Source organism: Neovison vison, chromosome 14, assembly GCF_020171115.1.
Source record: "Neovison vison isolate M4711 chromosome 14, ASM_NN_V1, whole genome shotgun sequence".
Classification (NCBI taxonomy): domain Eukaryota; kingdom Metazoa; phylum Chordata; class Mammalia; order Carnivora; family Mustelidae; genus Neogale; species Neogale vison.
Window position 1 is genome coordinate 24,202,556 of NC_058104.1, and position 14,398 is coordinate 24,216,953.

The following is a 14,398-nucleotide window of genomic DNA, read 5'->3' on the forward strand; positions in this document are numbered from 1 at the left end:
TCTACTCCCCATGATTGTTTTGAGGGTTGGTTAAGGGAATGCACATAATAAAACTGGAAGCATGTACTACTGCTCAGTAAAGGGCAGTCGTTTAAAATTTTTTTTCCCCTGGGAGAGTTTAAGGAGGGGACTATCAGAAATAGAGTTCTGGGGGAGGGCAGGTGGCCAGCGTGGTCCTGGGAAGCGGGAATGCACAGAAAGGCCTTGCAGTCAGACCTGCATTCAGATCCTTGTTCTACTGCTTCATGGCTGTGTGACCTTGGACAAATTACTCCTTGAGCCTCTGTTTCCCCATCTGCAAATGGGGTTGATGTACACTGTGCAAGAACTCAATAATGTCATGCATGGAAAGAGATAGATCCAGTGTCTCTTACACAGTAGGTGGCTAATGGGGGAAGCAGTGTTTATCAGCTATGTAAGGCCTTTCCAGACCACCTTACCTAAAGTGCTTCCCCACTTCAATTCCTTTCCGCCTGATCTTTTTCTGGATTTCATTCAATGCATATCTCCACTATCTGCATTTAGACTGTTTGTTTTCACTCCTTTTCCTTCTGCTTCTAAACTGGTACTTCCAGCAGAGCAGAAACTGCTTTTTGCACTCACAGCTGCATTTCCAGCATCTAGCGCTGGGCCTGCACACAGTAGGAGTTCAGTGGGTACCCAAAGAGTAGGGAGAAAAGTGAGTGAATTGGGAAAAGATGCAGAGCGTGCTGACAAACCTAGGATTTTTGGGCGGGGGGCGGTGATGGAAAAGAGACTTTTGTGGAGGAAATGACTGAAGGGAGGAAAATCTAGTGTGTGTGTGTGTGTGTGTGTGTGGCAGTTGGATGGGGAGTAGGCATTCCTTTGGTGGTAAGAAATAGGCTGGTTTCCAAAGGGAGCTCCCAAGATTACTAATGGGAAGGAAAAAGGATGAGGGGTTGGGCAGGAGCAGTAGAAGGAAGACTGGGGCCCAGGGAAAGGATTGGTGGGAGGGAAATTAGATGGGGTTTCTCATTTGGCAAGGGGTCATGGTGTTGTGCCTCTCAGCTATGTCTTTTCTAGCACCGAGCAGGTGCTTCATAAATGTTTGTGGGTCTCAAAGAGCTGGAGGGGTAGGAGGGATCAGTATGTAGTGAGGAATGGTATTGGAGGGGCGAGGAGAGAGGACACCAGGGAGGAGAAGGCAGAGGACAGGATGGGGGTGTTTCAGGAGGTCAGGAATCTTAAATGGGAGGGCAGCCAGACTGGAAAGGGAGAGGCAGAAGGATTTCAGGAATTTAGAGAGTGGGTGGATGTGGCTGAGAAGGGGAGGATGGTTGTTTAAAGGAGGCTGGGCCTCCTGCTAATGTCCGGGCACCTGCAGGCTTTCACCTATCTCTGCCTGCCTCCAGCCCTTGTAAAGTACTTTAATCATTATTGAATGCATTTTTCGGTGCCAGGTACTTACTGAGGACTTCCTGTACAAGTCTGTGAGTTATGGGAACTGTTATTGTTTTCCATTTTATAGGGGTGGAAACTAAGGTTCAAAGAAGTTAAGTCACTTGCCACAAGGTGACAACAACTGAAGCGGTCAAAGCCAGGGTCTGACTTCAGTGCTCATACCCACTGCACTGTCTTTCTGAATGAAACTGCCTCCTAAGTCAGTTTGGGAAGACTTTCAACTTGGTTGAGTCTCTCTGGCCGATGGGACATCTTTACCCACCAGCCAGCCAGGGAATGGTAAAGGTCCTCAGATTCCTTTGAAGTATCTGGGAAGTGCCCTGGCTCATTGTTTAGGTTAAAAGGCCATTGGGTGCTTTTGGAAACCCGAGCTGCCTGTGTTGGAGCTGCCTGTCCTGGATCAGGCGGATCAGCTTTAATCCATATTACAGACTAAGGAACCTAGCAATTTGCAGACAGCTGTGGGGCTTAGAAGATCCCAAAATGACTTGGAAAAGATGCCATAAACACCTAGTGCTCACCCCAGTGCTTGTGATGTTCTTCATTTGGCTCTGATGGTTAGCATCTTGGGTCTTGGGTACAGAACAGCTCATTCCCTGAGGGAGTTCACAGGCTGGTGTGGGAGACAGCCATAAAGCCAGTGACTGTACAGCGTGACAAGTGCTGGGATCGCTGTAGGTTCAGGATTCTGTAGGAACCCTTGGAAGCCTTCTGGGGGAGGCAATGCCAGAGCAGAGGCTTTGAGCGCAGAGCCATCATGTGGGGCTGCAGGAAGTGGGAGGGGCCCCTGGGGTTTGTGGAGTATTGAGGTGGGGCTGGTGGTTGTGGGAAGTTAAGGCTGGAGGTAGAATGTAGCTTGGGCTTCATCTGACATGAAGGGTGACCAACCATCCCGGCGTGCCTGGGACAGAGAGATTTCCCAGGATGTGGGACTTTCAGTGCTAAAACTGGGAAAGTCTTGGTCACCCTAATAGATTCTTGGCTTGACCTAGGGCACTGTGGGTGGAAAGGAAAGAATGAGATAAATAAAAGAATTTAGAGTTGAAAAAAAAAAGGTGTTTTTTTTTTTGACATGCAAAGCATCTAAGAACCCTCCCCGTTTTAAAAATAGACCCTATTTTTAAGAGCAGTTTGAGATTTAAAGAAAAATGGAGAAGATAATACAGAGAGCGGGGAATTGCTTTCGAACCACATTATTCTTCCTAACATTCTCAGCTTTCAAACTGGAAAGGAACCTTTGTGTTAGACAGGGTTGTACTTTTGCTAAATAATGGGAAACTACATGCCTGTGGTCCTTGTGTGCTGAATTGAGTCAGGGATTCAGTGGAGACAGACGGAGATGGTGAGAGATTATTGGCTACATGTCAGCGGTGGTTTATTGCCCAGACTAGTGACAAGGCCATGACATTGACTAACCAATGCCCACCAGCAAGCAGAACCTTTACTGATGGAGTTGTGTGATTGCTTCTGAAAGATCACCTTTAGCAGGAACTGCTAGTCCACAGACTGGTAGAATCACCTTTGTGTGTGGGTCAAGATTCTTGGTTGCAAGTGACTGAAACCTGGCTGGAATTGCTTTCTGCCCCAAATGGAATGATTGGCTCCTGTCCCTAAGCAGTCTGTCCTAGCTAAGCCATGGCCAAGTCCAGGTGTTCAGACAGAGGGGTCAGCACCTGTCTCTTTCCAGTCCTTGTCTCCGCTTTCTTCTGTGTTGGTGTCATTCTCAGCAGACTCCAGGCTTCTATCGAATCAGTCTAGCAATCCGTGGGGGAAAAGGTAGCTTCCTTTCTAAATATTGTCCAGGAGTGAGTACAGTTGGACCAGCCTGGGATCTCTTGCCTGACCCTGAGCTAGTCACCATGGCCAGGGGCATGGCAGGCTCTCATTGGCCCTTGCCTGGAACCAGGGTGGCATCAATTCCTCCCAAGCTCGTGAACAGGGAATGAAAGAAAGAGGTGGTTTCCCCTGGGAAAATCCAGGTTTCTTCCCCAAAGAGAAGGGGAATGTGTATCTAGCAGGCAGATGCTCACCTGTTTCCACTTTAATCAACTTTGGCCTAAGATAACTCTGATTATTATTTTTAAAAAATATTTTATTTATTTATTTGACACAGAGAGAGAGATCACAAGTAGGCAGAGAGGCAGGCAGAGATGGGGGAAGCAGCCTCCCCGCTGAGCAGAGAGCCCAATGTGGGGCTCGATCCAGGACCCCAAGATCATGACCTGAGCCGAAGGCAGAGGCTTAACCCACTGAGCCACCCAGGCGCCCAACACTGATTATTTTTAAGGGTATAGTATTGCCAGATAGATTTTTGGGGGGATATCATATTCACTGTATCACTTATAATGAGTCCGAGGCACCCATTATGTCAAGTCCAAGTTCTTCAGGCCTTCTGAGTACTCTAGACTCTGTTGTCATCCACCTAGTTTTAGAGCACAGGTGAGGACCCTCTAATGCAGGGAGTCAGGAGCATCCTTGTCAGGCAGACACCCATTCAAAGGGAGGTCTAAAGGATGAGAGGTGTGCCAGACTGTAGGGGTGGTTGAAAGGGAGGATTCTGTAGGCAGAGGAAACTGTGATTGAGAGGCCTGAAGGAGAGAGAGGCTCAGGTCGTTCAGTGAGGGGGTGCATGTTGGGGGATGGGAAAGTGTAGACCCCAGAGCAGACTGGTGAGGCAGGAGACGTCACAGACACCTCTCCTTAAACACATTAAGGAATTTGGACATCAGGCTGGAAATAGTGGGCAGCCATTGAAGGTGTTTTCTTGTTGTTGTTTTTTTTTTAACTGGAGAGCTGTGGTCCAGCCGAAGTTTGGAGGGTGGGTTGGGGGAGGGCCCGGCAGGAGGTGGGCATCCAGTTGGACTGCTGCCACCTTCTGGGAAGTGAAGGTGGCCGCCCTCCCTAATCCAGGGCTTCACCAAGATGGGTCTCCTGTCTCCCTCTCTGTGACACATACCTCACACGCCCATCTCCCTGCTTCATTTCTCTCTCCACTTGAGCTGCCCTCCTCTTGCTGCCCATCCAAATGCCCACTGTATCACGGAAGTACCAGTTCTTCCATAAAAATTGCCCTGGTCACTTCAGCCAGCAGGAAGCTCTGCTGTGGTCTCTCAGGTCACTTCTTCTTGTTCCCACTCAGTTAACCCATTGTCATGTACAGTCTTCCTGTCACCAGAGATAGACCAGCTGTTAGATGCTCTGGGCTTTTCTAGCTTTATCCCAGCCGTGAGTTAGAGCCCCAGGAAGCCTCCCAGGGTTCCTCAGGCTTGTCCTGTTGCTATCAGAAGTGGTCTTACTTGAGCATATGTTGTCTCTGCCAATTTGAACATAAGCTTCCTAAGGACAGAGAGCTGGGTGGCTTGTTCACCTGGGAATTGTCAGATGCTGGCACAGGGCCTGGCACACCATGTGTGTGTTTCAGTAACTATTTGTCACAGGATGAACGAAAGGGGCAAGTTCTGGCCAGGCTTTTCTTAACAACAGCCTGCTCTGGCCAGTTTGGTCCCAGTGTCCACACTGGAGCTGTGACTTTGTGTAGAGTGCCTACACCCCTGTGTGGTTGTCATCATCCCAAATCACAGACCCGGTCTCACTGGCTGGCCCAGTTTGACATCTTTCTGGGGTGATTCATCAGAAGCACTGCCTGTCACACCTGTCACCAATCCTCTGGTCTCCTTGCGCCCCATGGGGAGCTTCTCCTTGTCCTGCTGACCAGAGGCCCGGGTACTGACCACGTGTGGTTCCCAAGGCATGGGGTGGATGCTCAGACGAACACACAAAGGCTCCATGTCTCTCTGTCCTCCCGACATTGTTAATTTGGGATGTGTGCTTTTGCGGAGAGTGGACTTCTAGTCTCCTTAGGCCTCTGCCACTCCACTTACCCTTCCGCACACTTTAGCTTATGGCTAAGTTTCAGGATCTTCAGGTAGGAGCACCCTAAGAGGCATATTATGATGCAGGGTCATGAAACTTGTATGAACTTCGTGTGTCTGTCTCAGAAGTGGACATAATGATTATTGACTGTAATGGTTTAACCTGTGAAATAAGGGACTCTTGAGAGAGCAGGGTCTGTGGGGCCAGAATTTATTTACAGTCCATCGTCCTTGGCGAGAAGCCGCTGGTCTATTGGTTGTCCACTGGCAACAGGCTATGGTTTTCTTTCCAGGCATTTCAGACTCTTTGGCTTATCGCTCAAGGAGGAGTTGGCGCGTGTGCTGGGGTCTGATACCAAAACCCTACGTTTTTCAGAGCTTGTGCTGGAGATAAGATGATGTTGCCTGTTTTCTGAAGAAATAGAGTAAGGGTCAGTTATAAGGACTGACTTTAAGATCGGATGTGAATTTTCATGCCTTTTTGGTTCGTTGTTTATCTGCTTGGTTTCCTCGCATGCTAGGCATTCATTCATAACCTCATGTAAATGTTTGGCTAATAATAGCATTTACTTGGCTGTTTGCATTTCCTATCCTATCTTGGTTATAAGCAAGAGGTGTGGAGTCCGACTGCCAGGGTCCTCTGCATCGGGACTCCGGGCAGATCCTAGCCTCCCGGAGCCTCAGCTCCCCGGGGTTATTTTAAGGGTTTACTGAGTGAAGGGTTTACATCTAGAGCACTCAGAAGAGGGCCTAGCTGCAACGGTTTTGAGGATGATAAAAATGTGTACACACAGAGTTTGAGAGAAGAATGTTTTCATTGTACCTGTGATCCTTGTAAGAGAAAACTCTGGCCTTCTGTCCTTGGAAACTTATCTGACATAGGGACACAGCCTTGCACACCAAGGGGGCCACGGTAACATTGTTGATCTTCTAAACAAGGAGGAATCCTCATGCCCAGCACAAGAGTTACCTTGTGCTTGTCCTGTCAACTGTGTAGCCATTACAGATGCTTGCAAATAGCTGTCAGTAACAGAAGCGCTTTTATTACTGGAACATGGAACACGAACACGGAACTCGGGGTGGGAAAGATGGGCAGCGAAATGGATCTACAGCAAAATCTCAACAACGTGAATACCCACCGCAAAGGGCAAGACCTAAGGAAATACATCACATTCCATCAGTGCTCATCTCTGGGCAGTGGCATAATTGGCATTTCTGTTTTGTTGTTGAAACAGCCAACCTTCCTCAAATGAGTGTCGCCCTCGAAATCAGAAAGTTATTAAACTATATTAATATCTCTAGATAGTTGAATTACTTGATCTTCCAAAGCTCTGGAAATGGATACATTAAATATTAAATCTTAATCCGTTTGGCTCCCCCCCAGTACATTGAAGCAAACATGTATTGAGTACCTCTTCTTTCTTTATAAAACATTACCTTAAACGGTGTGCTAGGGCATTGTGGGCGTGAAAAGATGGGCAAAGTGCACGAACAATCATCATAGAAATTTGGCGGTTGAGGGGCGCCTGGGTGGCTCAGTGGGTTAAGCCTCTGCCTTCAGCTCAGGTCATGATCTCAGGGTCCTGGGATCGAGCCCCACATCGGGCTCTCTGCTCAGCAGGGAGCCTGCTTCCCACCCCACCTCTGCCTGCTTCTCTGCCTACTTGTGACCTCTCTCTCTGTTAAATAAATAAAATCTTAAAAAAAAAGAAAAGAAATTTGGAGGTTGAGCTGTGGTGGGTATTTGCATCTACCAACAGGAAACATTTAGAAAATGAGTATTTCGGATGCTACGATTTCAGCATCAAAAAAACAAAAAACCATCAGTTACCTACAAATAAATCTAGTGAAAGATGTGCCAGACCCTATCCAGCCAACACTGAAAGAAATGTAAATGTCATGTTACCTTATTGTAAAGATGTCAGTTCTCTCTATTTTTAGCTAGAGATTTAGGGCAATCTTAAAAGAAATCTTAGCACGTATTTTTGTGGAAGTTGAGAAGGTGATTTTAACATTCATATGGAACTGTAAAGGGCCAGGAATAGCCAATATAATAATGAAAAAACAGAAGGGGAAAAGTTGGAGGACTTCCATTATCACACAGCAGGATTTCTCATAAATCTGCAATAATCAGTGTGGTATCAGGAGAAAAGTACATGATCATTGGAACTAGAGCATTCAGAAAGAGTTTCCACACGTGCAGTCATCGAGAAATGACAGAGGTGACATTTGAGTGCATTGGAGAATTCAGGACCTTTTCATTAAATGATACTGAATCAAGCAGATTTCCATATGGAGAAAGTGAATTTTGGCCAGTGTCTTACACCATACACAGAAAAGTCAGTTTTAGATGTATGCTAAGTCAAAATTGCAAGGTGAAACAGACTTCACAGTAACAGGTGCTTGCTACCCTGCTGTCTGTCTCCTGCTCCCGTGACCAGGGCTGGAGAACTGCCCATCCTCTGGCTCATCGCAGGACCCCTGGCCCACAGCTTCTGATATTTGTAAGGAATAAATCTTGGGACTCTCCTTCCTTTACATGGGTGTATTGAAACGACACGTTTGATCAAAACGACCCCGTGGGTTTCACTTCCCCGTGTTCCCGGAGGCGGGAGCACCCATATGAAGGGAGCTACCTGCTGCCCCCGTGTGGGTGGCTGGTGCCTCTTCATTCACCTGCATATCCTTAGTTCAGCACACCTGCCCCGCTTCTCAACACAGGCGTTCCCAAGAGATGCCAGGAGTTGAAGTCAGGGCTGGTCCTAAAGACTTTTCTTTTTTTTTAAAGATTATTTATTTATTTGACAGACAGAAATCACAAGTAGGCAGAGAGGCAGGCAGAGAGAGAGGAGGAAGCAGGCTCCCTGCTGAGCAGAGAGCCCCATGCAGGGACTCAATCCCATGACCCTGAGATCATGACCTGAGCCACCCAGGCGCCCCTGGTCCTAAAGACTTTTAAGCCCTCCTATCCCTCTTTCGGGAGAGGAGGGTGTCTTCGGAGCCATAAAAGCCACCGCCTCTCCCACTGGGCCAGGAATGTGTTAGTGGGGTGCTGTAGATGCCATTATCTCCCCAGAAGGAAATGCTGGAGCAGGGAGGATCTGCCCTCCCCCTGCCCTCACCCCCGAGCTGCCAACGATGCCTGTCCAGCAGGGTAGGGGGCACACTGTGGATCACATGCCGAGTGCCACTGACGGCCATGGGGTGGGGTGAGTGAATGCAGCGACGCTGAAACCTTAGTGGGAGCTGGTTCAGAATGCAGACTTGGGGCCCTGCGCCCAGGCGTCAGCTTCGGTGGGTGCGTCTGGGGTGGGGAGTTAGAATCCGCAACTGAAAGGGGGATTCTGATGCAGGGGATCCTTGGAGCACAATTTGGGGGAAACTCCGCTCTTTGAACTTCTTGGGGAAAATGCATGGGAGGGGAGGTGGAGGCAGAGATTCACAAGTGGGTCCTCCTGTAATTCATCCAGGGTGCCTCAGCGCCGTAGAGGCGCTTTCACACAGGGGGAAGCTGGCCTCCATGCCCGGGTGCAGCCCTGCTGGTGGATTTGGACACAGGTCCGGGAGATTTCTGTATTTGGAGAGCTGTCCAGTTACTGTGTTGAAAGTTGCATGAATCTTTGATTCAATCATTAAGTGACTCATTGTTCTGTCTTTAAAATTTTCAATAACCACCCCCCCCAAAGCAGATTAGGCCTTACTGTGCCATCTGCAAGGTTCTGTGTCTGTAGACCCTACCCATTTTTAGAGATTTTCGATGGTAGGATCCTATCTAGTCCCCTGCCTTGCTCTCATCAGCCCCACCTCCAAAGTGAAGGTAGCCATCAAGTCAGAAGGCGACTCCTCTCGAGTCAGTCCCTCTTGGTGTCCCCCTTTTCCTCCCAAACCACAACAGCTGAAGTCAGTCTGTGGGCCCTGGAGAGGCTGTCTTTTTATTTTATTATTTTTAATTGTTTCTTCAAGTTTTTATTTAAATTCCAGTTGGTTAACAGTGTAATTAGTTTCAGGTGTAGAATTTAGTGACTGTGTTCATCCCCTGTGTCACCCCTCCCCCTCCACTGCCACCCACCTCCCTTCTGGTAACCAGCAGTGTGTTCTCTAACGTTGAGTGTGTGTTTCTTGGTTTGCCTCTCTTTTTCCCCCCGGTTTGTTTTGTTTTTTAAATTCCATCTAGGAGTGAATTCCCATGGTATTTGTCTTTCTTTGACTGACCTAGTTCGCTTAGTGTTATACTCTCTAGCTTCATCCATATCAGATACAAAAATATTGAAGGGAGGGGGCGCCTGGCTGGCACAGTCGGTGAGATTCTTGATCTCAGGGTTGTGTGTTCGAACCCCATGTTGGTGTAGAGATGACTTAAACAGAAAGTCTTTAAAAAAAAAAAAAGAAGGGGATGACCCTGAGGGAGGGGAGGCAGCGCCTTTGGGAGCTGGGGTGTCCGCATCCTCAAGTCTCCTTGGAAGGGATACATGCACCCCGAGATTTAGGGCAGCATTATCAACAACAGGCCAATTATGGAAAAGAGCCCAGGTGCCCATCGCGAGATGAATGGTGTATAGACACAGTGGAACAGGACTGCGCCATAGAAAAGAGGGAAGTCTTGCCATTTTATAAGGACGCTCTTTTTTTTTTTTTTTTTAAAGATTTTATTTATTTATTTGACAGAGCGAGATCACAAGCAGGCAGAGAGGCAGGCAGAGAGAGAAGAGGAAGCAGGCTCCCTGCTGAGCAGAGAGCCCGATGCGGGCCTCGATCCCAGGACCCTGAGATCATGACCTGAGCCGAAGGCAGCGGCTTAACCCACTGAGCCACCCAGGCGCCCTATAAGGTCGCTCTTAAAGCTGTGCAGGTGGTACTCCTGGGGCATCTGGCCAGACTCTAGTCCCCACATCACCCACGATGGGCCTCAGTGATTCTTCCGGTTGCCCTGACACCAGTAGAGGCTGGAGGGTGGGACGGGGTCCACCTGCCTCTACCCCAGCAGCACAGGTCTGGAGCCGAAGAGGCCTCCCAGGAGCATTTGGGTGGGTGAGGCTCCATGCTGTAGCCTCCCAGACCCACTTCATAGTGGGTACCCGGCAGGGGAGGTCAGTGCCTTGAACTGCGGGTAACCCACTCTGTTTGAGCTGTGAGTTCTGATGGGCATTCCAAGGGTTGTCTTTTTCTTTTCTTTTTTTTTTTAAGATTTTATTTGTGACAGAGAGACACAGCAAGAGAGGGAACACAAAGCAGCGGGAGTTGGAGAAGAAGCAGGCCTCCCGCTGAGCAGGGAGCTGGATGCAGGGCTCTATCTGGGATCATGCCCTGAGCTGAAGACAGACACTTAACAACTGAGCCACCCCAGATGCCCTATGATTTTTTTTTTTAAGACTGACTGACTTAGAGAGAGACACTGTTGGCATGCGTGGTGGAGGGTAGGGCAGAGGGAGGGTTAGAGTCTTAAGCAGACTCCTTGCTGAGCCCAGAGCAGGGAGATCATGACCTCCACTGAAACCCAGACTGAGATGCTTACCTGAGTGCCCCACCTGGGGCCGCTGCTTCTTCTTCTTCTTCTTCTTTTTTTTTTTTTTTTAATTTTAGGATTGGGAGAGGGAGAGCATGCATGCAAGTGGGGGAGGAGCAGAGGGAGAGGGCCAGACTCCGAACTAAGCACAGAGCCCAACATGGGGTTCAATCCCACAGCCTTGAGATCATGACCTGAGCTAAAATCAGGAGTTGGACGCTTAACTGACTGAGCCCCCCAGGCACCTCCCCAAGGATCGTCTTGATTGTACGCGATCTTTGCCCCAACAACCGGCTTTGCGATCTCCTCTCCCTAATCTGAGCCTCCGTCTCTCTAAACCTCCGCATCAGCCTGGCTGAGGGTTTTATACATGATGCTCAGCCTGGGCCATGTGTCTCGGTGGCTGCTCCAGCATTAGAGAGTCCTGATGGTTCTGAGTCTCTGGGTGGGCTCCAGTAACCCACTTTATCCAACCGTCTAGGTGACTGTCTCGCACACTGACGCTTGAGGATGGCCGTCTTCAAGAGCTCGATGATTCTCTTGCATCTGTTTGGATGCAAGAGAATTGTCTTCCAGCATTGTCTGCCATCTTTTTGTGGGGTGGCGAGTTGTTTGTCCTCCGGATGAGAGTTGGGCTAACCACATCCGAAAAAGCACAGCCAGATTTTCCCCAAAAAGTCACTAGTAGTCATTGAGCCTGGCGTGTATTTCAGTCGGTAATCCTTAATTTTCTTTGCTTTTTTTCAGGTATTTGTATCATGTCTTGACCAAAAACACCACAGTCACAGAACAGAACCGGAACCTACTAGTGGAGACCATCCGTTCCATCACTGAGATCCTGATCTGGGGAGATCAAAATGACAGCTCTGTATTTGAGTAAGAGTTTTCCCAGGTTTCTCGTTTTTTGCCTCTCCTTCCTTTGAATATTTTCCCAAATGTATGCCATGAGTCATTGCCGATGACGTCAGGATTTGACACCCGTTTGGGTCTTGTGCAGATTTCTATCTATATCTGTATAGAAAATGTCCTTGAAACACTGGAGAAACGTAAGCTGACAGTAGGAACCTCAGGGAAATGAGTGTCCCAAAATCTGAAAACATGATGGATAATTTTCTCAATAGTGTCCGACAGTCTTCCCAAGGGAAGGAGAAAAGTTAGCTTCTAAGTGAACTGGAGGGACCTTGCCCTGGAGAGACACGAAGAGCTCATCTTTATTGTGTTTACTGCTGGGCCCAGTGCTGAGCTCTCCATGAGATAATCTACATCTCCCTGCTGCCCCCGGGGTGGGGGCCCTCGTGTCCCGAGTATCACCATTTCTGCTCAGGGTCACACACTGGTAAGCCGCGAAGGGGCTTCTCCTCATTCGTGTACTTCCTCGATGAGCAGTTGTAGGCCAGCCTCAGTTTCCTCATTTTTTTAAAGGGGGGAGGGGCAGAGAGAGAATCTTAAGCAGGCTCTATGCCCAGGGTGAAGTCTGAACGCAGGGCCGGGTCTCATCATCCTGAGATCGTGACCTGAGCTGAAATCAAGAGTCAGATGCTCAACTGACTGAGCCCCCCAGGCACCCCTCTTCATCTTCATAGAGAAGTTCCTGCCCAGTGCCTGGTACAGAGTAGGCAGTCAAGAATTGTTAGCCCATGATGATTTATAAAGAAATCTGCATTCTGGGACAATTCAAAAGTCAAGGCTGGAAGCCGTGGACTGCTGCCCCAGCACACCTGTCTCTGTGTCTGAGTACAGAGGGATCTGGGTTATGACAGCCACCAAACACAGATTTTATTTTTATATAAAATAATCTCAACTCTCAATATTGAGGCCACTTAAAAAACCCATCTAAAACAAATAAAGGTGTTCTGTCTCCTGCCTGGCTTCTTATTAGATATTCTGATTTTCCAGCTAGCTCTCTGTTTTCATCAGTAGGGTTATCTAAGATAAAGCTATTTTTGGGAAAATCAAACTTGTGACACTGGCCTTTTCCCCAAAGGAAAACACGAGTAAGGAGGGAGGTGTTGTCTGCAAATGCCACTGGCTTCCTTTGCAGATGCACAGGGCATTGATTGGTTGGTTGGTGTGTGTTTTGGAAATGTGAATGACCTTTGGGTTAAAGATTAGAAACCGTGTTCCCGGGGCGCCTGGGTGGCTCAGTGGGTTAAGCCGCTGCCTTCGGCTCGGGTCATGATCTCAGGGTCCTGGAATCGAGCCCCACGTCTGGCTCTCTGCTCAGCAGGGAGCCTGCTTCCTCCTCTCTCTCTCTGCCTGCCTCTCTGCCTACTTGTGGTCTTTCTCTGTCAAATAAATAGATGAAATCTAAAAAAAAAAAAAAAAAAAAAAGAAACCGTGTTCCCCTTGACCAGCGTGGACTTTCTGAGCCCATCTGTTGTCTCCGAAAAACTGCTGAGCCCAGCAGTTCCTAAATGGTTCCCTGATAGGGTCCCCAGGAGAATTTATTTTTCTTTTCTTTTTTTTTTTTTTTAAGATTTTATTTATTTATTTGACAGAGAGAGAGAGAGATCACAAGTAGGCAAAGAGGCAGGCAGACGGGGAGGGGGAAGCTGCTGAGCGGAGAGCCCCATGTGAGGCTTGATCCCAGGACCCTGAGATCATGACCTGAGCCAAAGGCAGAAGCTTAACCCTCTGAGCCACCCAGGTGCCCCGAGAATTTATTTTTCATCCATTTCTTTATTTTAGAATAATTTTAGATTTATAGGAAGGTCACAAGGATGGTACAGGAAGTTTTCAAACAGCCCTCTCCGGTCTTCTGCCACTGTCCATGTTTTATCTGACTGGGGTGCATTTGTGGAAACAGAGAAGCTATCCCTGACGTGTTCGTGTTGAGTAAACTCCAGACTCGATTTGGATTTTGCCAGTTTTTCCAGGCAGAGCCCCTTGCTGCTCTCGGAACACAGCCCAGCTCCCACGGCGCATCTCATTGTCACATCTCCCTGGCCTCTGCCAGCTGTGACAAATCTTCAGTCTTGTTTTCCTGACCTTGATGGTTTTGAGAAGTCTTGGCCAAGGGTCCTGTAGAAAGCCCCCTGCCCCCGTCTGGGTTTCTGTGATGCCTTTCTCAGGATTAGCCAGGGGGATTGTGAGGGAGAAGACCACACAGAGGGGCAGTGCGCTTTTCATCCCACAGTATCAGCAGTCAAGATGTTCCCTTGCTCTCTGGTGACGTTAATCTGATCTCTTGCTTAAGGTGGTATCCGCCCAGGTTTTTCTGCCCTAAAGCTACTCTTCTGCCCTTTCCCTGCACTGTTCTTTGTTTTTTTTTTTTTTTAAAGATTTTATTTATTTATCCGACAGAGATCGCAAGTAGGCAGAGAAGCAGGCAGAGAGAGGAAAGGAAGCAGGCTCCCTGCTGAGCAGAGAGCCCGATGCGGGGCTCGATCCCAGGACCCTGAGATTGTGACCTGAGCCAAAGGCAGCGGCTTAACCCACTGAGCCACCCAGGCGCCCCTCCCTGCACTGTTCTTTGAAAGAGTGTCCCTTAGTTTAGCCCACCTGAGGGTGGGGGGAATTTAGCTCTACCTTCTAGAAGGGGGTGGTGAGTATCTACATACATTATTTGAAATTCTTCTGCGTGGAACACTTGTCTCCTCTA

The 14,398-nt window shown here is 48.5% G+C and overlaps 1 protein-coding gene across 6 annotated transcripts in view; it reads left to right on the forward strand.

The window, feature by feature from the left end:
* Positions 1-14,398, forward strand: part of CLEC16A (C-type lectin domain containing 16A) — a 201,819-nt gene that overhangs the window by 664 nt on the left and 186,757 nt on the right. For all 6 annotated transcript variants that reach the window (XR_006382353.1, XM_044234077.1, XM_044234081.1 and 3 more), the window contains exon 2: positions 11,545-11,673. Coding sequence is in view for 5 of the 6 variants with exons in the window: in XM_044234077.1 (XP_044090012.1) it covers positions 11,545-11,673 (129 nt within the window). In the remaining variant the exon portion in view is untranslated. The remainder of the gene's footprint in view (positions 1-11,544; positions 11,674-14,398) is intronic.